The sequence below is a fragment of the Mercurialis annua genome, linkage group LG1-X (genome assembly GCF_937616625.2).
Source record: "Mercurialis annua linkage group LG1-X, ddMerAnnu1.2, whole genome shotgun sequence".
In the NCBI taxonomy this organism is placed as follows: domain Eukaryota; kingdom Viridiplantae; phylum Streptophyta; class Magnoliopsida; order Malpighiales; family Euphorbiaceae; genus Mercurialis; species Mercurialis annua.
In genome coordinates this window covers 4,657,833-4,684,938 of record NC_065570.1, presented here as the reverse complement: position 1 = coordinate 4,684,938, position 27,106 = coordinate 4,657,833, and the positions used below count along the sequence as shown (strand labels likewise).

The following is a 27,106-nucleotide window of genomic DNA, read 5'->3' as shown; positions in this document are numbered from 1 at the left end:
ACATCCGGTTCACATCAGGTTGATTGTTGGTTTTATAAACTGCCAAATACATTTCATTCTGGTTCACATCAGGTTGATTTTTGGTTTTATAGACTGCCAAATACATTTCACTTAAAAAAGATTTTCAATTTGTATATTACACTAAATCTCAAAACTCTCTCTATATAAAACATCATTTAAAGCAACAAAACAAATTTTATTAAAAAATTGAATTAGGGTAGTTCAGTAATATAGGTTCATCTGGTTCATATCACATTGATTTTTAATTTTATATAATGTCAAAAACATTTTACTTAAAAGAGAGATTCAATTTGTATATTACACTAAATATTAAAATTTTCTCCATATAAAATATCATTTAAGATTGTAAAGAGCAGTAAAATAAATTTTATTAAAAATTGAATTAGGATAGTTTAGTTGATATAGGTTCACATCAGGTTCATATCAGGTTGATTTTTGATATTATAGACTTTCAAATATATTTCACTTAAAAGAGAGATTCAATTTGTATATTATATTAAATCATAAAATTTTCTTCATATAAAACATCAATTAAGATTGTAACTTTATGATAAACTTTAATTTATTCAATATTTATACCAAATAAAACGTTAAAAAATATGATAAAATAAATTATGGTAAAAATATAAATTTTCATTAATAATTGTTAAAATATCAATTTAACATCATCATGAGTAAAATGATACTTTTTACATCATCTTCAACCTCTAATTTTCTTTTTCCAGTAAACAAACCATTAGTAAAAGGCACAACATGACATATCATCACATAATCATTCATGATTGATATAATTCAATTTTCACTTACAATATATATGTTATATCAGATTCATGTATTTTCCATTTTTAATGTAGATTTGTCTATCCAATGACCTTAAACCATTCTCCTGACCTCAATTTTTATCAATGCTCACATCACGATTAACATCATTATTATTGTCATCTCTACTATTCTTCACCATCACCACCTCTTTTCTATTATCTTCTCAATCATTTTCTTCATCAGTAAAATTCTTCTTAATTAAAAATCATAATTCAAAAATTAGTAATCTTAATTAGAAATTAAAATTCTAAAGCAAAAGTTATTGTTCCATCTCCGACCTCCAATCCTCGCCGTCCCATCACCGGCCATCGTCATGGCTTCCACACAATTAAATCAAATCTAAAATTCAGTTTCTCAAATTTACAATACAATTCAACACATAAAATTCCCACCATTCAAATTAAGAACCAAATAAATTTAAAATAAAAATTAGGAATCCTTTTGAACTTTTTATATCATTTCATCTTCTTTTTGTTGACATGTACAGGTTGGTACATGTGCAGAAACTGAAATCCACAACAATACCAATGGAGAGAAAATTCAATAATCCAACCAAATTAAATACAGAATCTAAGCAGCGATCCAGATCTAGTGAGTGAAAAAGCAACAATGGCGGTTCGACGATCAGTAACAATAATTGAAAACAGTAATGGAATGAGAAGTACCGGCGGTCCGGCTATCAACCACCACAAATCTAACAATCCGATTACCGACCACTAAAAGTCCGACCACTTGAACCTATTTGTGCATGCCAAAGAAATTGTAGAAAAATAAAGTTACAGTAATGGAGAAGTGAGGGAGAAGAAGGAAGTGGGGGCGGAGAAAGAGGGGGATGATTAAATCAGGTACACAATAATAATAATAATAGGATAGGGTTAATTTAGTAACTTCTCATTGAAAGAGGTAGAGCTGAAAAGGAACAATTAAAAAAAGGGGATTTTTGTCAAAAATACTATGTTGGGTTACTAACATAATATTTTCAATTTTTGGGGTATATGGTGACATTTTCTCATTAGGATTTTCATCATTATTAAATAAAAGCTCTGAAAGTCATACAAAATAATTAAATTAAGATTGATTGCTCATCTTACACTAAACTATAGTAGTATACTATATTTGATTTGATGTTCAATAGTAGTTAATCTGATCGTTTGAGAGATTTTTAGGTAAATTCAGTTTGTCACGTCATTTGTGGATTAGCCTATCATATCATGACCCATCATCAAAATAGTGGCACTATTGTAATTTTATTTATTACTTTTTTACACTTATGAATAGTAATCTTATGATAGTGCCATTATTTTAATGACGTGTCATAATATGATCGGTTTAGTCCACAAATGACGTAATAGACTGAATCTACCTAAGAATTTCTCTTATTCTCTAACATTCAATTTTAAATAAATCAACCTAATAGGATATATTTTTATTTTAATTCTCTCTACAAAATCATTTTCCTACTTTCTAAAAAAACTTTAAAAAAAATCTATGTGGAGGGACGGTTTTCGCCTTTTTATTGGAAATCACCTTCATTTTTTAGTGTGTATTTTAAAATAATTCTGTTTATTGATTGATTTTTATAATTTACATGTGTGGATTCTTAATTTGATCAAATAATTTAGTTTGCATGTTTAAAAAATTTGATTGATCAAAAATTTTAAAGGTTAACTGAAGATTAGATATTATCAAATGTTGTGTCTCATCTGTTAGATGAAGCAGCATATTTTAATTCTAGTAACATTTTTAATTTTTTTGAGTATGTTTATAATGCTTTAAAGCTTGATCTGGTGCGATAAATCTATTAAAAATAAAATAAGAGGTCCTAATTTATTTTTAAAAAGCTGCTTGGTAGTTGTTGCCACCCAACATTAGAAAATGCCAACATTATAAAATTGGCATTTCCTAATTCTGCTCATCTTTTATCTTGTTGCTGTGGATGACATTTTCTGTAGTTTTAGACTTGTTGCTTTCCACCGACAACATCAACTTATTTGCATATGATCACAATTAAATAATATATTATTATTTTCATGTAGTTTGAAATTAGTTTACACTTTATAGTACTAAAAAAATAAGTTGAAAATTATAGTCTTAAATTTCAGTGACATCGTAATTAATAGACAAAAAAATAATTCAATAACTTAAACATTATGGAGAAAATAAGCACTTTATAAAAGTGACTCATGAACTACTAATTATGTTGGAAGTTAGAGTGTGTATATAACAAAACGAGTAAAATTTAGGGGCATAATTCATCATTTCGCCTTTTTAATTTGTGAACAGAACGAACACTCTTAATCTTTAAAGTTAAAAATATCTTATTAACATGTGAAGAACAGTTAGGATTTATCAATTATGAGAGACTTTTCACAATAATTGAGAAACCTAGTAAATCTTGGATCAGATCATAATAATTTAAAATTTTCTTAGGAAACAAACAAGCCCCAATATAAAAAAAATCATAACAGAATTGCTTTAATAAATATTATTTCCCATAATAAGAAGAAAAAAAGTGTATAACTATTAGTTGGAAAGAAAAAAAAAGAAAGAATGGCGCCAAAAGCAACAGACTACTATAAGTTATACAGATCCAGCCAATAAGAAATAAGGTGGTGGGGTCCAATTTTCAAAGTGAAATGACCTTAGAAAGCCAATGCTTACCACTCAGACAGTGAAACCTTTGGTTCAAATTCAAATCTGTAGTTTTGCTACTTAATCCTCAACTCTTGTTTAATTACAAAAACAACTGATTTTAGTGTTTTTAAGGGAATAAAGGCTTATCTTCTGCAACAAGAATCATTTTTTATTTTCTTTTTAATGGTTTTTTTTTTCATGTTTAGAAGCACATGAGTTGTTAGTGAACATGGTAGTGTGTTCTTGAAAGAAGTAAAGGGTACATAAAGTGGTCCATTTATTACGTAAGAGCTTCACTAAGTTTCTTTACCCGTGTCACTAAATTGTCCTTGCCTGGACATAGCTACTGCAAATGTGTCAGTAGGATTTGTAATTTCCTTCTCAACATGTTTGTTTATGTACGGCTGTCGTCTGTTGAGGTTCATTTCTTGGGTTTTTTTGGCTCGTGATATTAAATTTCCTGTAGTCAAATTACAAAATCTGGTGTTTTGTTACCTTTTCTGTGTTTTTGAGTGGTATTTTCGACTGTGGTGATAGTGTGAAATGCAATTAAACATGCATAATCCGACTGGGTTTGGTGCATCTTGAAGATTTTTGGAGTTGGTGAAGAAGAAGAACCACTGGTGGGTTATATGAAATATCTTAATTATCTAGTGATAATCTTATATTACAATTTCTTCTTCATAATTGGGGAGGAGAACATCCGAAAAGAATTGAACTCACGGCTTAACAGTTTGCTGCCTAGCGTTTATGCCACTTGAACTATAGCTTATTACCAAGTTTTTAATTAGAATTCTGTTTCTGCTACAGGGTTTTGAGCTAAAATTTGTGGGGTTCGGTTTTCCATCTCATGTTCTTGTTGATTTTTCCAAGACTTTTTGCTCAAAAGTGAAGATAGTTCCTGAGGTAAGTGTTGAAATTCTATGTTTTTTATGGCATTTTGGTCAAGTTTCTCTTCCATATATTGCATTTATGGGTTGATGAACTTGAGATTTTCCTGAAATTGTGAATCTTTTGAAATTATTTTAGGTTGCAGTGTTATTTCTGATCACAATTTCTTCAAATACTTGAATTTCTGAGCTGCAATGTACCATTAGTACTTGGCAGCATAATCAATGGCAAAGGCATTCCAGTATTCTGCAATCCTGTTTCTAGTGATTATATCAGCTTTAATCAATCAGTCACAGCAACTGCAATCTTCACAGGGTGAGACCCTTTTAAGAATTCAGCGGATTTTGAACTATCCATTGATTCTCAACAGCTGGAATGTCTCCACTGATTTCTGCAATTCAGACCCTAATCCATCTTTAACTGTAGTTTGCTACCAAGACAGCATAACGCAACTGCATATTATCGGCGACAGGCGAGCGCCTATTTTGCCTAGGAATTTTTCGACAGATTCATTTGTGACTACACTAGTTACTCTGCCAGATTTGAAAGTACTCACATTGGTTTCTCTTGGATTATGGGGTCCATTGCCTGGTAAAATCGCGCGTCTTGAGTCGTTAGAAATACTTAATGTGAGTTCAAATTTTCTATATGATTCAATTCCTGAGGATCTTTCATCACTATCTGGTCTTCAGACACTTGCACTTGATGATAACATGTTTTCGGGTGATTTGCCGCGTTGGTTGGATTCATTTCCCCTTTTGACTGTTCTAAGTTTGAGGAAAAATATGTTCAATGGATCATTGCCAAATTCATTAAGTAATTTGGAGAATCTCAGAGTTCTTGCGCTTTCGCATAATTACTTCTCTGGAAAACTGCCAGATTTGAGCAGTTTGACAAACCTTCAAGTTCTGGACTTGGAAGATAATAGTTTCGGACCGCAGTTTCCGCAGCTTGGAAACAAGTTAGTTACTCTTGTATTGAGCAAAAACAAGTTCAGGGATGGCATTCCTGATGAGCTAAACTCCTATTATCAGCTTCGCGAGTTGGATCTTTCGAAGAATAAATTTGTGGGTCCATTTCCTCCATCATTGTTATCATTACCTTCCATAACTTATTTAAACATTGCAGACAATAAGTTGACAGGAATGCTTTTTGAGAATCAATCTTGTAGTGCTAACCTTGAAGCTGTGGATTTGTCCTCAAATCTCATATCTGGACACTTGCCCGAGTGTCTTCAGTCTGATTCTAATAAAGAGAAGGTCCTGTATGCTGGTAACTGTCTAGCAATTAAGGATCAAAATCAAAATCCGATATCCTTCTGTCATAACGAAGCATTAGCTGTCGGTATTTTGCCACAACATAAGAAAAAGAGACAAGCTTCTAAAGTTATTGCATTAGGTGTAATTGGAGGGATTGCTGGAGGAATTGCCCTTGTTGTGTTGATTTTCTTGATTGTAAGAAAGGTTAATGACAAAAAGACAATTAAGACTCCTTCTACAAGACTCGTAGTAGAGAATGCATCAACTGGATACCCCTCAAAGTTGCTGTCAGATGCAAGTAAGTGTTCACTTTCTCATGATATGTTGCATTTATATGCATGTGGCATGATATCAATATTTACCCAAATGTTTTACAACAAGGTTTTTGGCTAAACATGAAGGGTATATATCTCAAACAATGAAGCTGGGAGCTCTTGGTATTCCAGCTTACCGCACCTTTTCGTTGGAGGAGCTCGAGGAGGCTACAAATAACTTCGACACATCTGCTTTCATGGGTGAAGGTTCTCAAGGGCAGGTATGTCAACCTATGCTACACAAAAACTTCTCGAGTCTTACGTTTCATCCTTTTCGTTTCTGTTTCCGGAACTACTTGACTTTATGTTTATAACATATTCTTGTAAAATATCGTGTTGCTATATTTTCCTGTTTCAGCATTTCCAAATTTGAATGTTTCCATTTCAATGCAGCAGAGATGCTAACGAGAGAGCTGATATGTGTTTCATGATTATTAATTCATTTAACATTTACTTTGTGCATTCAGATGTATCTTGGTCGGCTTAAGAATGGTTCCTATGTTGCCGTTCGTTGCTTAAAGATGAAAAGAAGTTACAGCACCCAGAATTTTATGCACCGTATAGAGCTGATATCGAAACTCAGGCATCGACATTTGGTCAGTGCTCTTGGACACTGCTTCGAATGCTACTTGGATGATTCAAGTGTCAGCAGAATATTTCTTGTCTTTGAATATGTACCTAATGGTACACTAAGGAGCTGGATCTCAGGTAATATCTATAATTTTTCTCTATTTCTCTGAGGACTCCGAGAAATTCCATTATTAGAAAACTTGCCAGTCTAGTTTTCCTTAGAACTTGACTTTAACATCTTCGATTTCTCTGGCAGAGGGACGTGCCAGACAAACACTAAACTTGGCGCAACGAATAGCCGCTGCAATTGGAGTAGCAAAGGGCATTCAGTTCTTACATACAGGGATAGTTCCTGGAGTATATTCAAACAACTTGAAGCTAACAGATGTTTTGCTGGATCAGAACCTTGTTGCGAAAATTAGTAGTTACAATCTTCCCCTATTAGCAGAGAACACAGAGAAGGTATTTTATGTTTTTGATGGTTATCTGTTATTCCTCTTTGGCCCAAAATTTTAAAGTTGGTGAATGTTGCAGGATGGCCATGGAGTTTCTTCAGGTGCAAGGTTAGTTTAACTTCTAGTTGCTGTCATGTATTTTAGTTGGATACATATATATAAGATTAAAATCCCTCCGAGACAGTATCATCTTTGAATGTTCTTTTAATAGGAAAATCGAAGAAGACGAGAAAGTTGATGTCTATGATTTTGGAGTGATACTACTTGAGATCATCATAGGCAGACCTTTGAACTCCAAGAATGAAGTGGATGTTCTTAAGGATCAGGTAAGACCTTCGAACTCCGTTATCATAGGCAGATCGTTGAACTCTGCTTTTTGAGAACATTTTTAACAGCTTCATTCACACTGTCCATGATTTTATCAAAATGTGATGTTCTTACACTTGCATATACATAAATGATAAATGCATTAACTATGCAGTTACAAGCTAGCATCAGTTATGACGAAGATGCTCGAAGGAGCATGATCGATCCAGCAATTCACAAAGGATGTTCAGACCAATCATTAAAGACAATGATGGAGGTTTGTGTCAGGTGTCTGCTCAACAACCCAGAAGATAGACCTTCGGTTGAAGATGTGCTGTGGAATTTGCAATTTGCTGCTCAAGTTCAGGACGGATGGCGCGGAGAATCTGGCGAAGGCTCTCCGGTCTCACCTTCTAATCCTCCACCCCTACAGCTAAACCTTCATTAGCAACAATGTGCAGGTTTTGTTTTTGTCACCTTTTATAAATTTATCAAGAGCAGTTTACATTTTACCAATTTTCCAAGAAAGAAAATAAATGTAAGCTGTAGCATGTACTCAATGACTGCTCTGAATGATAAAACAACATTAGTTAGAGTTTTGATTTAAGTAGTTATATAAATATGTTGTTATAGGAAATAATAGGGAAAAAACATAATATTGTTATCTCCTAACCCTTTGCCTTCAAGAATATCTCTCAAATTCTCAATATGAATTTCCATATTGCAAGAACTACCTCCGGTGCATAATTTCTTTTTCATAATTAAAAAAATGAAATATAGAAAAAATGTGTCAAAATACAAAATATATTAATATATTTATAAATGTTAAATGTTTTAAAATTTTATTATTTATATTAAAAAAGAATTAATCTCAATAAAATAACAAATGTTTGCGGCTTTTAGCTTTAAAAATTGGCAGGACTAGCCCATTTTAACAAATTCGATTTTTTTATAGCCAATTTTTCTCAACATGTCCACCATGTCACTGTCAACTTAGTGAATTATTTAAGTGGCAACACTTTTAATCCAATCAAAACATATGAGAAACCACATAATAATCCATCCAAAATCAAGTTATATCTCTAAATCAAATTAATATATATATATATATATATATATTAAGATTTTCTAAATAACTAATTTAAAATTTAAATTAAATAAATTTATTTAGTAAATTTATTAAATTAAATTAAATCTTATTTTATCCCGAACATGATTTATCCCAAAATGTTCAATACCGCCATCATTCAATGCCGCCGCCGGCTTCTCGTACTCCGGCCACCGATGTTCGTCTTCTCCAAGACAAAACATTTTGGAGAAGGCGAATTCAGATTATCGATCTGTCCTTCTTCTCCAAGACAAACCTAGATCCGAGTTTTTTTTTGGAGAAGACAAATTCAGATTGTCGATTTGTTCGTCTTCTCCAATGGAGAAAACGATCTGGGTTCATCTTCTCCGTTAACAATTTAAAAGTATATTAAAAAAAATTAGGTTTAAATTTTTACAGGCTTTAATACTTAACCTTCACCACACCAGATTTTCAAATTTAAAGCCTATTTTTTAAAACTAAAAAAAATATAGGATAGCTTTGTGGTTTACCTTAAACAAATTTAGGCAGAAAATATAAGGAAAAAATATTCCGCTGCCGGGAGTCGAACCCGGAATGATTTCACAATATCCAGATTTAATTGTGCTACAACGGATTTACTTGGTGTGATTAGATTGCGAACTTAATATATTTATGCTAAACCAAGTGAAAAGTCTAAATTTGCCCCTAATACAGATGTTAAGAGTACAAATAAGCCCGTCTTGATTGAAAAAAGCAGGAAAAGGTGCATATATGGCCCTACTGTTTTTGCATGAGTCTACTTTAGCCCTTAATCTTTTTGAAGCGCAAATATGACTCCAACATTTTTTTGTCAAAATTTTAACACGGGTGTTTAAACACCCGTTAGTTTTGCTGACATATAGTTAAAAAATTTCATAGGACGGTGACATGGCAATAAGCACTTGAAAATGGTGCATCAATGATCCTAATATTTTTCCATGAGTCTACTTTGATCCTTAATGTTTTTTGAAATGCGCAAATATGACCGCAACGTTTTCTTTTCTCATAATTTTAACACGTAACTCAACGGGTATTTAAACACCCATTAGTTTTGATGACTATAGAGTGGTGAAGGTTTACGAGAAAGTGCATCTTTTAGTGCTTTTCTTCATCTTTGTTATTCTAAATTTAACCCCTATTAATTTATAGAAAGAATATAAAAATACAAATAAATAAATAAATCATAAAGGTCAATAATTTTTTATATAAAATTAATTTAATAATATATTAATAAATTTAAATATGATAATTTAAACACCCATTAAGTTTTTTTTTTGTCAGAAGATGGTTTCATCTATAGATTAAAAATCGACTATAAGAGTCTCACGACTAGCCGTAAAAACGGACTAGAAAATTACAACAGATCAGGCTATTTGACAACTAAATATGTCAGCCAACAAGAATATCATAAATTTAGATCTAAAATCTAGTTAAATGACATAAAATTTACAAATCTAAAAATTACAACAAGAGTATGATTCAAGCTGTAAAATTAAATTTATAAACTACTCTTACAAACGGAAGCACAAAAGAAATCGAAGTTTTGACGACACACAGCTTGTTCTAATCAACTTCTAAACGAAGAACCACTAAGCGATTCCGGAGAATGCAAAACCTCGAATTGTAGATCTTAAGATTTCTTATAGAAATCAAAAGAAAATATCTTGTAAATCTCCCATTTGAAGAAGAAAACAACTCATATAGAGTTAATAAAACCTATATAGGGTAGGTAAAACCACCAAAGAGGGAGAAGAGAATTAAAACTAAAATATATGATAAAAATCCATTTATTTGTTGTAGATTTAGAAAATTTAGAGGGTGGGGAGATGAATTTTGGCCAAAAAGATGGCGGCAGGTAAAAGCTTTAGGGTTTGAGAGAAGCGATTTGAACTGATCCTGTTATCCGAGAATAACACCCATTAAGTTGGTGTTACAATTGTGAGGAGTTGAAAATGTTGGGATCATGTTTGCGCTTAGAAAAACATTAAGGACCAAAGTAGACCCATGGCCAAATATCAGGGTCATATATATACCTTTTCCCGTTCTGCTTATTTCCATTTCAGCAAAATTAACAGGTGTTTAAAATGTTAAAATTATGAAAAAAGAAAACGTTGGAGTCATATTTGCGCTTCGAAAAACATTAAGGGCCAAAGTAGACTCATGACACAACATTAGGATTATATATGCACCTTTTTCCTAAAAAAAAACACCTAACATTTTTTGAAAAGCGCGCATAAATCTTTCATTGAATATATAGTTTGCTATTTACAAATTGACACTGATTAATCTACTGTATTTGTTAATTTATAGCGCAAAATATTAAAAACTCTATATCAATTCATGAAAAGATATGTATACATATATATGGAAAAACTAAATTTTGGCTGATATATATAAATATATTGATCTGTATATATATATATGTATCTAGTATGAGATATATAATAATACTACTAAAAATAAAAGCATGCAAAAAACATAAAATTTTGTTGGTGATTAACCCTAATGAGCTAGCTCTAGCTAATTTCATCTATGGTGAAGTATTTCGTCGGCGAAGATGCTCGGAATTCGACTCTCTTCCTCATCGTCTTCGTCGTCATGAGGCGGCCGTGAAAGGTGGCCGAGAGGGTCCAAGCTATGAGAAGGAACAGTGTCATTGACAAGGTCAAAGTTGGAAGTGAAACTGGCCATGTTGATTAGGTTAGTTGAAACTGAGGAGTTATTTGAATAAGCTGGTTGAAGCATTGCAATTTGTTGTTGGTGCTGTTGGTGTTGATGCTGCTGCTGCTGTTGATGTTGTGAGTTTTGAAGAACATTTGCCATTGCAAATCTACTGTTTATTAGTTGTGTTTGAACCATTGTTAGCTCTGCTTGTAATGATGCTACCTGCATTAGTTACATGTTAGAAATAATTTGGAAAGATATTGAAGAAAAAAATTAATTAAAGAAATGTATAGTACATTTGATTTATCTATTTAATTCGGTGATTGAAACAAAGATGTGCCACCTCTTTTTTCACAGAAATACTTACACCTTTTGGATTGATAGATTTTTAGAAAAATACAGTCCATAAATTTAAAATAAAATTTATCGCTTGACAAAAATATTATAAAAATCTATGAATTTAAAGAGATGTACGTCATTTAAAATTTGAAGTTTAAAATTTTCATTTTTTATGAATATAATATTTTAAAAAAATATAAGTTCATTGATTTTATATCTAATTCAAACGAAAAATTTTACTTTTCATAAAGTATGAATTATAAAAAATACTAACAATGGGTAATTTATTTAATACTTACTCCGTTCAATTTTAGAAAAATCATTATTTTTAATAAATTTTTGATTTATCTTTATTAGTGTTTTCTTATAAATAATATTTTGATAATAATAATTTATTTTGGATAATAAATTGTAAAAAAAAAAAATCCAAAATGAGACTAAAAGAGTAGTTTTTATTTTATTTTGCAAAACAACAATTTTTGTTCAAAATTGGAAAGTAATCTAAGTGTCATAAAAGTTTGATATAGATGACGAAAAAATGATTTCAAATTTAATGAATTATAAATTTGATTAGATAATGATTATAACGCTCAAATGTAGTAATATTTTTTCCTTTAAAAACGTACCAAAGAACAAAAGGGTAATGTATTTGAGGCCACAAGCATCAAAAATCACGTGGCCATGAACTATAGGAATTATGTCTTATTAGTTTAAAATCAAGCCTTTGCCAACGTAAGTATATGATGCAAATTATGGCATTTTGCTGCCTTTTTAATTTCTTTTAGAAAGTGACTATAAAATGATACAAGAAAAGAAACAAGTCATGTCATTCTAATCCACAAAAATTCCGTATAAAAAAGGTTCAACTTCAAGATAACAACTTCATCATAAATAAAAAATTACTAATATTTACTAATTAATAGTGAAGAGATTAATTTTTTATTTTTTAATAATTAGAAAAGAAGAGCACATATGAAAAGAAATGAACTCACAATCTCAACAATTTACTACCCAGCACCCATACCATTTTAAGCTATAACTCGTTAAGAAATCAAATTTTTATAAATTTTTCTCGCAACAACTCTATTTTAAAAAAAAAACTAATTTTATCTGTCTATAATAATAATAATAATATTGACTGGTATGTTTTTACAAGATAATTTAGATAGTTTGTACATCAATTTTGCAAGTTCTAATAATCAATATACAAACAAAAAACTTAAAAGAAAACATGAAAGTTCTAAAAAAAGATAAAATACATTTTGGATACTTAATTTATTTTTACAATAAATTAATATGTAATTAAAGAAATCATAAAAAATTAAAAATATCTATCCAACTTTATAATATTTTTTAATAATTTTTTCAACTCAAAGCAATTGTCTACTTTGTTATTTTTAAAGTCTAAAAAACTTAATTAATATTTAAACTTTTAAATTTTTTAAGAATTTTTCTTTATTATTTTACTATATCTATATCAAATACTATAACTAATTCACTTTCTTGAGATAATAACAATAAATAGTGAATTTAAAATAAGGGCAACATAAAGAAAAAAAAATTAAAGATTATGATTAACTAACGGACAAGTATTTGAAAAAAGAAGAAAAGAAAGTTGACAATTGTATTGAGACAAATTATTTAATTTTTTTGTTATTTAAAAAAAATAAAATATTTTTCATCAAAATTTGAACTAATTTATCAAAAGAATAAAAAAATGTTGGATTGTATTAATTAAACTCATAACCATTATTATTTGTTTCTTAAATATAATTATCAGCACGGGCGGAACCAGCCCTATAGGGTGAAGTGGCGACCGCTCCCGCAAACTTTTCAAAAAGAACAAATTAGTATTTCATCTTTTTTTTCTGAATAAATATAATATCAAATTTATACTTTTATATAATTGTCATCTCTAATTTTTTGTTAGTATCTTCAAAATTTACTTCTTCTACAATGTAATTATATTTTTTACGAAATTATTTTTTCAGCCTCTCCATTTCAAATTTTCTAGTTCCACCGACACATAAACTTAACAAATTAGACAGTCAAAATTATTTTTAAGAATATTTATATCAATTTAATTAGTCATAGTTACTTTATCCATTTTAAATTTATAGAGTGAAGCATGTGAGAATAATCCACTATGAATCCGTTCTAGGTAAGAATTTTTCAAGAGAGTAGAATAAGTCTATGGGATAAAATGATGAACCTGTTGCTGCAAAGCAAGTATGGTAGAGACACAGCCATAGACAGGATCAGAAAGCCTCGCCTGAGCTTCATAAGATATAGTAACAACAGCTTCATGTCTCCGATTAACCGGAATGTGAAGCAACAACTTAGACACATTACTCGCACCAAACACCTTATGAACCGCCGCGAACCTGGCTGCACCCTGGTCCGAACCAAAATGAGGTGCAAAAATGCACCCACTTATGCATTTTCTTCTCAAGAATTTGCATGCACCACATGGAGCTGCTGCTGCCACTGAAACTTGCTGAGTTGTTGACTCATTAGAAGCCGATTGACACTGATCACCCGCCATAATGGTGGAGCCACGCCGACCCACGGTGGTGGCATTTCTTCGAGTGTCGGAGGTGGCATCATATCCTGGATGATCAGCCATTAGATTAAAACTTGAATATATGTTGGTGTAGCTATAGCAGAAGAGAAAGGTGGTGATGTTGGTGTTATATATGTGAAACAAAATGGAGGTATACACGTTAGTCTCGTGATGGGGTTGGCATGGTGAATGTGGTTAGCTTTTAAAAATAATAAAGAAATTCCTTTCTATATATATTTGGGTTAATTATAAATTAAAGATAATTTAATTTTATCTACCAATAATGAGAGCACATTTTCTGTATATCTCTTTAAACTTGGCAAGTTTAGTTCATCAATTTTTTCGAACTATGTATGCACGACTTGTTTAGAGCTGACATGACGCTTATCTAAACTTAAACGTGAAATTTTACGTATTTTGCAATTACAACTATGGTTGTCAAACCCGATTCGGATATTGAACCGGTGAAGATTGATGGTGAAGGAGTCAGAGGATCGACGAAATTGAACCAATTTTTAAAAATAAATAAATTTAATAATTATATTGCAATTTTATGAGAAACAAATACTTTATTTGGTAAAATAAATTAAAAAATTAGAGTTTAAATCACATAAATTATAAAATATTTAAAATATTAAATACAAAAATTATGTTTTATCAAAAAAGTTTGGTCCAAGACTCCAAACAGTTTCCATAAAAGGAATTATATATTTCTATTTAATTGAGTAATTTGATAAGAAAAATATAAGGTTTGCGTTTTATGAGTTGCGTGGTTCAGTCATTAAGTTTAGAATAAGTAAATAACTGAGTTTAAAGCGGAAAAATTAGGTTAAATCAAATAAAAAAACTCATAAAACTTAGTAAATTTTGACCGAGTTGTCCGGGTCAAACAGATTTAACGGTTTGTTAAAAAGGGAGTTTTAACGGAAACCCGGCCAAGTTAGGGCACCGGTTCTTGATTTTTGTTTGAGCTGGTTAGGCCGGGTTTAACAGCAATGATTGCAACGCAAACTTTTAATTTTATCAATTTTAAACGCCAACATTTTTTATTTGAAACACAATCAAATTACCAATATACTTGTGCTTATATATTTATTAATTTTCAGTGTTCACATCAATACAAATGTAGCAGAATTCAATTGGTATTCTAATTGCAAAAGTAAAAATTAAAATTGGTGATTAAAATTTCTAAAATGAAAAGTCCATGATGTAATTACAAAACATGCTAAATTTTTGATATAATTTATAATTAACCCTATATTTTATTACGTAATTATGTTACATATTTTTTTAGAAAGTCGACTCATACTTAATTTGAATTTGAGATCTCATATCTATGAAGATGGCTCGACTACTAATACCGAATTCAAACTCGAAACCTCAACAGGAGCGAACATACAATTCTACGACGACGATGAACCCACTATATTTAGATATTATATATTATGATTGTATAGAACATAGATAATGTATGCATATGAAGAGGGAAGGTGGATGAGGTAGAGGAGTGTTGTAGGGGTGTGAGGGGCATGTGCAGATTGAAGTTAAATAATAAAATGATGTTCAATTAAAATAATAAATGAAGGAATAGAATAATGGTAAATAATGTTGGTGTGGGTGATTAACTTTGATGTCTACAAGAGAAGGCACAACATTTGTGCTGCCCGTGGCGTGTGGGATACTTCAAAACTCCCAAGGCCAGACGTAGCAATCAGAGGAAACAAAGAGATGTTTCTTCTGTGTGATTTTCATCTTTCTCATTTAAAGTCTGTTTCTTCTTCTTCTTCCACTTTTTTTAATAATAATTAGGGTTTACATCCTGAATCTTGAAAAACAACAATCTTGGCTTGGAACTTGCATACTTGTTTTTGTATTATTTGTTATCAATAGCCGATACCAGTTAGTTGTTGCTACAAGCTGATATCGACTATTGATCATCGAAAGCTAGTTTATATTAATAAATATCAACCGTTGTGGTTAACATGTTAAATTATGAACATGGTTATCATATATGCATGATGAACATTGATATGCTTTGTCCCAAGCTTCATGTCTATATTAGATAGCGAGGGATAGATTTGATCAGAAAAGAAGACATTTGCACCAATTAATTTAGAAAAGGCTTTAAAATGAAACTATTAGAAGAGCTATTATCACCCATTGGGTTGCATCTAACAAATAACAAGCCCAACAGCTTATAACAGCAACAGCTGAACCGAGCATGTCAGTTGAGGATAAAAAAACGACAATTGAGCGTCGTATAACAATCATATTTTTGCACGACAAACAATTCTGGAATTATCATATAAAATTGATGACAAGCAAAATGTGTAGTACAAGAGAGGAGAAGATACCGATTACTTCTTCTTTTGTGAGACTTAAGTATTTTCTGACGGTAATGTTCCTAGACAGCACGAGCTGCCACAGAAACACTGCAAGCCCTTCGACCTGATCCTGACTTCCCCATAGCTAAATGTAAGCTCTTCCCCTTCATTTATGTCTCTGGAAGCAAAGAAACAAAGACGAGGCAGCAAATCTCCTGCGCTTCTCACTAGCATTGTCGATAAATTTCCGCCATCACAAGAATGGTTAATGAATCTTGCAACATTTCCTACACGTGTGGCATCAATATTCACCCTCAAACAAGCTTTTCCTGATGGAAGATGCTCTCTCACAACCAAAAGAGAGGAAGAAAATCGACCACTTGATGCCAGCTTGTCGTAGATTTCTTGCCGTCTTCTAGCTTCTTCAGTTGTCAATAGTTCACCTGTTCCAGCAAAGCAAAGAATTTCCACCTGTTTAACAAAATTAAATCTGGCAGCTATGCATATCATTAGCACTTCTACCTAATTCAAGTACCTATAAGTAACAATCTTCATTTCCATTAGAAATTCCATCTACTCAACACAACCAACATCACAAACTTTTCTCTTCTCTATGTTGTACTAGAGAAATGAAAAAAGTTCGAAACCTAATCGGTGAAATAGGTTATAATATAAAGTCACGGCGTTTCAGAAGCAAAATATTTCGAAAAACTAAACGTATAAACATAGGACTCCACAAAAATAAAAAGTTTTGGAGTTTCATAAGCAAGATATTTTCAAAAGCCGAACATTCAAATGCAGGACTCGACAAATTTCCATGCAACATAATCTCTTGTCACAGTCACATGATAAGTTTCATTCAAAACATTTATCAATCAAACAAATTCAAGCTCCAACAAGTATCCTAATTTTAGTTAATCTTTAATCCAATTCCTAATCTCCCAATAACAATAACAAATTTTACATTAATTAAACTAAAAATCAAGTAAATTCGTGATCAGAAAACATACCAGCATACTCGCAAACAAATTGACCTTCCCAAATAAACTGATCAGCCCACAAACCCCAACCTTTTCTCAAATCCCTAACAATCTTTAGTTTTACAGAAACACCCTTCTGAGTCAACCGATTCCTACACTTAAACCCACACCCACAACTCGTTCCACACTCACTCATTATCCCCATCTCCACCTCTTCCACCCCCAAAACACTCACACCATCCTCCTCCTCCTCCTCCTGATTACACTCTTCACAGTCACAATCACACTCTAACAAACCCTCATATCGCGGCGGCCTTCGCGGTGACGGGCCGCCCCAAGATTGGCGCGTGATAGATTGGGAAGGGAGGATGTTTGATTGGGTGTAAAGGAAATAGGCGTATGGGGTGTTGTCGAGTGTGTTGTGAAATGGGATTTCGTTGTTTTCGAGTGATCGAGAGGCGTCTAGGGTTCGGTTGAGAGTGATTTTTTTGGAGATTTGTGAGAGGGATTTGCATGTTAGTGAGATATTTGAGAGTTCTTGTGGTGTTAAGTATGGTAGGATGTGATTTGAAAATTGGATTAATGGATTCTGGTTGATTAGGTTTTGATTTTTTTCGGGTTCTTTGATGTTCTGTTTCTTGTTCATTTGCAGTTGTGGATTCTTTGATTCGTGTATTTCCCAGAAATACATGTTTCTAAAACGGCGTCATTCTACCGTTCCAAGAAAATTTTAGATGTTTTCAAACTAAAATTATTAATTCAGTTTATTTATTAGTATAGAGTTTATTATCAATTTTTTCACATGACTACTCATCATTGAATTGTTGTTCGAATGACATGGTGCAACGGTTGCGTGCAATAATTTTTCTTTTTGGGGTTATTATTACTATATCAACTTTTAGTAGTTTTTTTTTATTTAAGTACAATTCAAAAAACGTCTCATCTTACATTCTAATCTTTTCAAATTTTCCATCCTATAACCTAGTTTACATTTTATGCATTATTTTTCGTAAAAAATAATGTTGTTTTGACCGTGTGAATGTCCAAAACGATGTCGTATAAGACATTTGAGCTTTATATGTTACAAAATGAAAATTTAGGATATATGGTGCCACACTTTTTATATAAAAACACACAAAAAGTGAAATATATAATAACAATAACCCATTTCTTACATATTATTTACCATTTTATTTTATTTTCAAAAATTTAAGATTTATAAAAGTATATTTTATACGAAATTAATAACATATTTAATAGGTTTTATATATGATATACTTTTATTTGACAGAATTTTAATTTTCAATTTTAACATCTCTTAATTTTCTAAAAAAAAGTTAATTTTACTCATTTAATTCTATTAATTTTTTACTTTTAAAAACCGATTGATTTTTAAAAGATTCACTTCCGAATCAAACTGAAAAACTGACTGCGCAGTCTAGGATTGTCTCCATAGATATGATATGATAAAAATCATGAAGCTTTATAAAAAAGAATATAATAATTGGTAATTACAGTAATGAATACAAATGGGGCATTGCCCCCTCTTACTATACTTGACTATCATCAGTACCATTTTGTCAAAATTGGATTTTTATTGTAAGCAGAATACCTTAAAATGTGGTTACAAGACCTATACCCAGCTCTTCAGCAAGTTCGTCCGCTATTGGAAGCAGGGTTAATACAACTAGCAATATAGCTGTTACGACTGCTGCTTGCCTCCATGTCCCGACCTCCGTCACGTCGTTTAAACATGCTTTCTCGGGTGCCCTCTGAAAATTCATTATCGAAAAGCGGAATTGTGAGAGAATGTTTTGAGATTGAAGAAGTAACTCTATAACAAACATCTGCAGTTCAACTTGCATACCTGACATATCAAAACATATAGTCCCCATGGAAGTGACAACGGTCCACCGAGCTGAAAACATGACAATACAAGAGAATTTTAATTGCAGATTGACACAGATATGTGGTACCGGAACACTAACACAGCAAAAAGATGTTATTTCAAGGTTTTTTATATTTAAAATGAAGTTTGGTATCCGAAATCCAAGTTTCCGACACGTTTCTGGAAGGGAAAACATTGAATGAATGATACGTCTGTGCTATGAGATATTATCTCTTTAACTGAACATACCAAATAAATAATTTTAATCAAAACCGATTAAAAAAATTAACCAAAATCTTAATATACAAAACTGAATTAACAAATTAGTCAGCTAATTCAGTTAATTTAAAGAATAATAATAAAAAATACTACATAAAAACAAAATTGCTTAATTTGGTTAATCGAATTTCAAAACTCTAAATCGTAGCTGAACCAAAAAAACTTCTATTAACCGAACCGACAGAACTAACTGAATTAACAAAAAAAAATTGGTTAGTTCAGTTAATTTCGTTTGACCAAATTTTTGCTCACTCCTAGCTGCAATACCGCAAGACTATCGAATATCCAATGCTGTCATTGAGGTTTGACGACAAAGTGACACTATAGTCTATAGAGATTCAACGTACCACTCCTAAGCCAAGTAATGCGTATGTTGCCAACCCAAGTCCAGTTAGTGCACCTTTCCCGAAAGCACCCTGTAAGCAGATTAAGGATGAGTAAATAACCCAGTCGATGAAACAAAACCACCTTATACTTTGTGGAAACTAAGAACAATTCACATCCATGGCTAATACAGTGTAGAATTGAGATACAATTCCTCGAATACAGAAATATTCTGATTGAATAAGATGCACTGGTTCAGCTTTAAACATATGAAATACAGCTTGAACCAGACTAGGTATTGTTCTCCCCCATGAGAAATGAATGTATGATAGAAGTCAGCAAACCAAAAGAAAACTAGACATAAGAAATGCCTAGAACATCCGACAGAGTACCTGTACAGCTCTTCCGCCATCAAGGCACCCCGCTGGAAGCATATTTAGAGCTGTCGTAGTTAAGCCACACCTACCATGATAATTAATATGGTAAGCGGTAAGCGTATTTCAAACATAAGATGGAGAAATAAAGAAAGTGTCAGGGATGGAGCTTACCAGCCTGCAATCACTAGAGGATGTATAGAGACTGTTGCAGCATGCAATGCTCTGCAAATCCACACCAATTGGTCAGAAAAATCTATAGACACGATACGCTATATAATTACTGGCAAACCAGAGTCACTAAATGAATAAATCTCTAATTGCATTTCAATCGAGAAAAACTATTGTTGCACATGAGACACATACGCATAACCGAGAGTGGCTCTGCTGATCAGTCCAAGAAGCAAGGAGCCTTGAAACAGCATGCTAGGAACCTGTACTAAGTCTCCTGCAGCAGTTGGATTTGATGAAAGCAGCAAGCCAACAGCAAACATTGAGAAAGAAAGTGCAGCACCAGCAAAAGGACCAGCAAGGGATATGTCAACTTTTGTACTTCGATCGGGAATAATTGATTTGAACTAAAACAAAAGTGAACGATAACCATCAATGTATTAGTTCATTTTCCTCAATCTTTACCAGTGTAAATAAGTACGATATTAGTCCCATACTTAAAGTTTCACAAACAAAAATACCTGAGTGATTGCACCAAAGCTGCCAAGAGTGATGTTTGGAATGAAAAAGGGAATGCTTAGCTTTACTTTCTTTGGAAAAGCAGCCAGAAAGTGCCCAAGTTCCTGCAATTAACGAAGCTTCGTGACAGATGAAGAAAATCAAATGGTGCACATAACATAATAGAAGATTAAACTGAGGTCAAACTGTAAACTCGAACAAGACTACTGTATAGATGGTTAAGATAAATGTTAAAGAAGCACAACAATAATAAGAACTGTCATGAGGAGGGGAGGCACTAATGGCTGCAAATTTGTGCCCACTTCAAAATTAGACCAAATTCCAGCACAAATATTTTCAAAATTCAATGGTTAAATTTTATAAATCTAAGGCGAGAAGTTTGATAAATTTGCTCATTTCTGATCCTTACATGAAACGACAGAATTCCCAAGATACCATAAGCTAGGGGCAAAGCTGAGTCCACATATGGGATTAGTAGCTCCATATCGGGTGGTTCGATAGCATTTGGATCTGTAAAGTACTTCACTACCTCAGGAGGAAGGCGATTAATCTGCAAGGATTAAAACAGTCAATAATGGAGGAGTAAAGTAGTCAAAACACCATGAAGGACGACCAACATGGAAATTGAAGTTGCAACTGAAAAAAAAATCTAGTTTAATAATCAGCATACCTGAGATGCAATGCCTAGCTCCAAAGATGAGCCAACAGTCAAGAGAAATAACAAGAATGCAATGACATATTGCCAAAGTGTTGTAGGCCCTGGTTCTGAAACCTCTTTTCGTAGCAAACCAAAGCTAACTCGTGGCCCGCCTCTGGGATCTGGTCCTTCAGAATTGGGTTCCTCCACCATAAAGAGGTTATATTTGTCACCTGTGACTTCAACCAACTGAGTCTGAAGTTTGGAAAAAACATCTTCCCTCGTTCCCCTCAAGTTACCAAGAAAAAGAATGCCCTCACCAAAATCTCCAAATGGCTCTTCTTTTACTACCCAGAAGGTTGAATAGCCGAAAAGTTTGTCCTTGATGAGCTTCACATCAGTGGGATCAACCTTCTCAGGTCCAAGAAGCTCCATCAATTTAAAGGAGTCAACTTGGAAATTGTTGTAAGCTGGTCCAACGGGAGATATTGTTGGCGGTGGCTGAAGAAGGATAATAGTGACATGTTAAAATCTGTCACCGGAAGTGTAATATAACAACCAGCCTAACTAAGTATGAATTCTTTTGAATGCCAAAGGGGGATAATAATTCAAACAGTTTACACAAAAGTCTTTCCTAGATTGAAGTCTGCAATAAATTATGTCCCCATAGACAATCAACCTATTCTTTTCGACATCAAATGTAAGGAGCTAATCTAAAAACTGGTAAGGTTGTCATTTATTAGGCGATAAACTTAATTATCAAAAAATCCACTACTTACTCAAAGAAACTTAAAATTTTAATCTAGAACAGGAGCAGTAACATCAACAAATTAACAAATGCTTGCAGTAGAATTTGAAATACAGAAAAGGGAAAAAAATCAGTGAATGTACCGTTGAAGAAGCAGAAGAAGGGTTATCAGTTGGTGTGTCATCTTTGTCCTCAAGCAGCACAGTTTTGACATTGGAATCAGTAACACCATTACTCTCAACGATGTTTTTGTTTTTATCTAACTCGCTATCATTATTGCTACCTAAACACCTAACTCTCATAACTTTCCTATACAATTTCTCTCGTTTTGAGACTGAGAGGTGAAACCCTGACCTTATGATTCTCTCCACATTTTGTATCTTCGTGTTACTCCGGCTGAGCTCACACGCTGCAATTCTTCTGTCTCTCAAATTGAGAGTGCTGAAGCTAGTCCAGCTAGTGAGAGTCCCCATTTCGATCAAAATTTAAGGATTTTCTGAGTTTTTTTGTGCTTGTGTTGTGCTGTTAGTTAGTGTTAGCAGTATATCCACATTTTGGATTTTTGGATTTTCAAAGGAATATCTTTTGTTTTGATTGGGTTCTTTTAGGCCCAATTAAATGTTGGGTGCTTTATATCTGGGCCTTGGGAATCATTATTCAAGGCTTGGAGTATGTAACTGTAAGGGAAATCGTAAAAAATACTTCGTTTTTAACTTTATTTGTAAAAATACGCCAGCTTTTTTAAAAAATATTGCTTTTTTATTTTAATATTTTTATTCGTACTCTTTAAATTTTATAATAAAATACTCCATTTAACTTACTGTTTAGAAATCATTTGAAACTGTTGAAAAAACTGATTTTAAAAATGATCGCTAATTGTATTCTTAAAAACTATTTAAAACTAAAGAAAAACCTTTTTAACTTTTATAAACATTTTTAAAATCGGGTGGAAAGGTTGTTAAAAAAAAATACAATGAAACGGAATTTGGAGTAGGAAATCAAAACACCAGTAAAATAAATAGATTATGATATGTGCTGTGATAAAAATTCCAAGCTATAGTTTTGGGATTCAGTTGTGCAAATATTTTTGTTATTTTTAGAATCATTCCTAACTGTAAAGCAACAAAATATAGCAACAGTTGTATATGTTTTTTTTTTTAACCGAGATAGAATTTTTCGTTAATATTTGTAAGGTTACACACAACATATAGACATCGTAACACTCGAAAAATAAAGTCCCTGTCTAGAGCTCACGATTTGCAAGAGTTTTTAACAACTTGAGCCCGATTGTGTACTTCAGAATTTAGTAGTCGTGGAACATGCTGGATTGTTGTAGAACTAAAGATTTGTTGAAGATGACAGTTATCATCACAAATACCCTTGTAGGTCGCAATATTACATTGTCGACTGTTGATTATTTCTCAATTCACACTTGGTTAAGGTAAGGCAATGCTACTGCAATTCTAATATATTGCCCTTCAAGCAGATCATTCCGGTGATAGAAATACTTTCCCGATTGAAATGGTGTCTTCGGATCCACACACAGGCCACCGGATTTGACCAACGTCTAACTATGTATTAAAATATAGCAGTATTAAAATAGATGAATGACAAGCAGTACGAATAGATGAATGACAAGCAGTACGAATAGATGAATCGCAAGCAGTACGAATAGATGAATCGCAAGCATCTCAGATCAATTCCCGGTGACGGAAGTGTTTCATTCAAATCGAAGAATTTTGTGTTTAAATTCCACTATTCCAGCGTAACAAACAAATACGTTCTAGTAACAAGCAGTATGCATATATCGTGAAGGAATTGTAAATGCACCAATTTTGTAGTTTTAGTTTTTCCTTTTTATTTGTTCAAAATTTCATGGGGATCATGTCAAAAGGTCAACCAAACTTTGAATATGCCTATCTGCAATTGTGCAGTTCTATTCATGTCCCTCCAAAAATGACATGTAAACAACAATCAATCATAGCATCCTCATCAAGAAAAAATATTATCGCAAATTCAACTCATTTACCGCCAGAACGATTCAGATTCAGCCTACTCCATTTTCTTCTCGGGCACATTTAATTCAGATTCATCATGAGCTTTTTCTTCGTCTAATCGCTTTCTGATTTCCTCTTCTTCAGCTTTTTCTTCGTCAAATCGCTTCCTGGCTTCCTCTTCTTCAGCTTTTTCTTCATCTGATTGCTTCCTGATTTCCTCTTCTTGAGCTTTTTCTTCGTCTAATTGCTTTCTGATTTCCTCTTCTTGAGACTTCTCTGCCTGCAAAATTGGCATATAGTAATCAGCATGAGCTTCCATACACTTCTTCAAGGCCGCAGTCACCTCAAAGCACTTCTCCACGATATCCTCATTCTTGTTCTCGGACTCTTGGACACAATCCTCCCATGCTACAAAGGTATCTTTGCACCCACCCCCTTTCATGAACAAACAAAATCCACATTCTCCCACCTCTTCATCCTCTTCCTCATTATGTTCTCCCAGTTCTTCATTTTCATTCTCTTTTGTTGGTTCGTTCTCCTTTGATGGTTCGTTTTCTGCTGTTGGTTCGTTCTCTTTTATTGGTTCGTTCTCTTTTGTTGGTTCTGTTGACTGATCAAATTTTTGTGGAACTTCAGGATCTGAATAAACATCGATCAGTTTGGTAATTAGGAAATTAATCAAATCAATGGGAAAAGGAAAGATTTGCTGTTGTTGTAGGGAAATTACCTCCCATCATTGCCGAAGTAACAAATTTAGTATATCCTATAGCCAAAAAAGTCAATTAACATGCAATCGCCAAACTGCGGAGAAACCAGTTAAAAAATGAGAATTTATAGCTAATGATCTCATAGTTATAAATGAAAATCCAAGTACAGAAATAATAGCAGCGTTCACTACATGCATCTTAAGTTATAATGTCTCGTACAAAAGTTCATTGTTTCCTTAGCAAGACCATGGAGAACAATGCATATGTTATTATGGTTATAGATACCTCGCATCAAACACTGACCACAGGAGCCAAAAAGATTAGGATCCAAATTAAAATAGTAACAAGCAAAACCATTCAGTTTCATGACATGCTCTATGAAAGAGGAGCTGTAGTGTAGGGTATGTGAAAGAAAAATAGCATGAAGCTACTTAATTGACAGAGAGATAGCAGTGACATGATCATGGGCAAAAATGGGATCAAATTGCATCAATGGCATTACATACATAAGAACAATAGCACCAGCATAAGTCCTAGAAAACCCTGACATAAAAAAAAAAAAAAAAAAAAAACTATGCAATAAATGTGAAAAACCAGTTTCAGGAAAGCAACCTCCAGGGTGTCATCAAAAACTTGCATTTGTGACTTTTGGCAATTGCAAGTTTTCCACCACATTAACAAATGGTGGACATGCTCATGTTTGGGAAACAAAGTATATTTTGTGACATCCTAGAGACCTAAAATATTTTTCATATCATATATTCAGTTTTTTGCTAAAAAAAACCTTGTTAATAAGAGGAAATTCTCTAGACCCAGAGAGAATGAAGGTGGTAAACATCTTTGATGGGGCCATACTGAGACTTTAGCCATGATGGTTCACCTACAAGATAGGATTAAAACGGAAAAAATATACAAATTAGCCTTCTCATTAGAAGAGAAAGAGCATTTAACTTTTAAACAGTTCTTCCTATGACAATAATCAGGACTGCTCATTTAAAGCAAAAGGCAAGAATACCTTCTTGCTACCGATTTCAAAATCAATGACAATCCTGCAAACATTAGGAAACCCTTCCCATTTGTTGCTACTCCGCTTGATGGCCCCTAAACTAAAGCTAGACTCCATACCAAAATCTTCAGCCTTCACTTCCCCACTCTCTCATTTAGTATTTTTACAAAACCCATACTTCAATACTAATTACAAGCCGGTCTCGTGTATACATGGAAGTTTTAAATCTAAAACATGAATCGCCAAGAGTTGGATTGGATTGAATTACACCATTAACATGACTACATTTCTTCTAGATTGAAAAAATTGAATTTGAGCTGCCGCAAATGAAACTCTGCACATGAGAATTAACTAAATAGTATTCAATTAAACCCTAATATTCTTAGTATCTACGCATAAAAACACCAAAGTGCATTTTTCAAGATCATAAGTGCAATATACACAAAACAAGTCAACAATCAATCAAGTAATCCGTGCACAAAGAGTCAACTGTCAAGCTCATGTAAACTATAATATTCCTAAAAATTGATAAAGCAAATCTCAATATCATTGTTGACAGATCATGCTTAATTAAACCTAAGTGGCTAAGTACATATAAACTCGCCACTAAATTGTAGCAGTGGCAGCAGCACAATCAATCAGACCTCCAAAAAATACACAAAAAATAAAATAAGAATTGAACGGGTACGTTTTGCATCGAGTATCTGTGGTTTAAGCTTAATTAATTCATTTGATTGTGCACATAAATTAAATATGAGTAGAGAGGTACCTTTGGGCTGCGCTGAAGATGGAAATACTCAGAAGCTTTGGAGTTGGAGGCGCGTGCGGCTGTTTGCAGAGTCCAACAACACAAATATTCGAAGAGAATAGCGATGCTTTCTTCTCCGTTTATTATTGGGGTTTTTCACAGCTTCAAGGGTTTAAGCTTCTTTTTTACGAAAAATTATTGCAGACAGTTGTGCCATGTCATTCATGCAACAAACCAATTATGCGTTAGCTATGTGAAAAATTAAATGATAGAAAAAATAAGTAATAATTAAAAAAATTTCTATCGCAAATGCTTATTGGCTTGATGTAAAAATAACGTGGCACAACAGTTGCATGGGATAAACACTCTTTTACGCTGGAATACTTTACAGTTTAGTTACATACGTAATAATAAATGTGGAGAAGTGCTTTGAAGTGAACAGCGATTTTATTTAATAA

At 32.8% G+C, this 27,106-nt stretch overlaps 5 protein-coding genes across 7 annotated transcripts; 1 reads left to right on the top strand and 4 right to left on the bottom strand.

Annotated features, from left to right (window-relative positions):
* Window positions 1-3,603: 3,603 nt before the first annotated feature.
* Window positions 3,604-7,879, top strand: LOC126660755 (probable inactive leucine-rich repeat receptor-like protein kinase At3g03770). The gene is made up of 9 exons (XM_050354417.2): window positions 3,604-4,100; window positions 4,288-4,383; window positions 4,507-5,925; window positions 6,029-6,162; window positions 6,409-6,649; window positions 6,768-6,973; window positions 7,046-7,074; window positions 7,178-7,292; window positions 7,448-7,879. Exons 3-9 carry the CDS (start codon window positions 4,593-4,595, stop codon window positions 7,718-7,720), a joined length of 2,331 nt encoding a protein of 776 aa, XP_050210374.1. The 5' UTR covers window positions 3,604-4,100; window positions 4,288-4,383; window positions 4,507-4,592; the 3' UTR covers window positions 7,721-7,879.
* A 2,864-nt stretch (window positions 7,880-10,743) lies between these two features.
* Window positions 10,744-14,125, bottom strand: LOC126653839 (LOB domain-containing protein 20). Its single transcript, XM_050347803.2, has 2 exons — window positions 13,596-14,125; window positions 10,744-11,266 (listed from the first exon to the last, which is right to left on the bottom strand). The coding sequence occupies exons 1-2, from the start codon at window positions 14,007-14,009 to the stop codon at window positions 10,907-10,909; spliced, it is 774 nt and encodes a 257-aa protein (XP_050203760.1). The 5' UTR covers window positions 14,010-14,125; the 3' UTR covers window positions 10,744-10,906.
* Window positions 14,126-16,057: 1,932 nt separating this feature from the next.
* On the bottom strand, window positions 16,058-17,976 carry LOC126653834 (histone-lysine N-methyltransferase SUVR3). The gene is made up of 2 exons (XM_050347788.2): window positions 17,281-17,976; window positions 16,058-16,713 (listed from the first exon to the last, which is right to left on the bottom strand). The coding sequence occupies exons 1-2, from the start codon at window positions 17,939-17,941 to the stop codon at window positions 16,325-16,327; spliced, it is 1,050 nt and encodes a 349-aa protein (XP_050203745.1). The 5' UTR covers window positions 17,942-17,976; the 3' UTR covers window positions 16,058-16,324.
* Window positions 17,977-18,714: 738 nt separating this feature from the next.
* On the bottom strand, window positions 18,715-22,740 carry LOC126653826 (probable zinc metalloprotease EGY1, chloroplastic). Its single transcript, XM_050347778.2, has 10 exons — window positions 22,334-22,740; window positions 21,476-21,943; window positions 21,215-21,355; window positions 20,808-20,909; window positions 20,482-20,693; window positions 20,290-20,340; window positions 20,134-20,203; window positions 19,765-19,833; window positions 19,118-19,168; window positions 18,715-19,022 (listed from the first exon to the last, which is right to left on the bottom strand). The coding sequence occupies exons 1-10, from the start codon at window positions 22,661-22,663 to the stop codon at window positions 18,864-18,866; spliced, it is 1,653 nt and encodes a 550-aa protein (XP_050203735.1). The 5' UTR covers window positions 22,664-22,740; the 3' UTR covers window positions 18,715-18,863.
* Window positions 22,741-24,015: 1,275 nt separating this feature from the next.
* LOC126685072 (uncharacterized) lies at window positions 24,016-26,833 on the bottom strand. 3 transcript variants are annotated; one of them, XM_050379553.1, is made up of 5 exons: window positions 26,670-26,833; window positions 25,910-26,234; window positions 25,679-25,774; window positions 24,915-24,988; window positions 24,016-24,826 (listed from the first exon to the last, which is right to left on the bottom strand). In XM_050379553.1, the coding sequence occupies exons 4-5, from the start codon at window positions 24,922-24,924 to the stop codon at window positions 24,243-24,245; spliced, it is 594 nt and encodes a 197-aa protein (XP_050235510.1). In that variant the 5' UTR covers window positions 24,925-24,988; window positions 25,679-25,774; window positions 25,910-26,234; window positions 26,670-26,833; the 3' UTR covers window positions 24,016-24,242. The 3 variants fall into 3 exon arrangements, with proteins under 3 accessions (XP_050235510.1, XP_050235501.1, XP_050235493.1); XM_050379544.1 differs by lacking the exon at window positions 25,910-26,234; XM_050379536.2 differs by lacking the exons at window positions 25,679-25,774; window positions 25,910-26,234 and having other exon boundaries at window positions 26,670-26,832.
* Window positions 26,834-27,106: the final 273 nt, after the last annotated feature.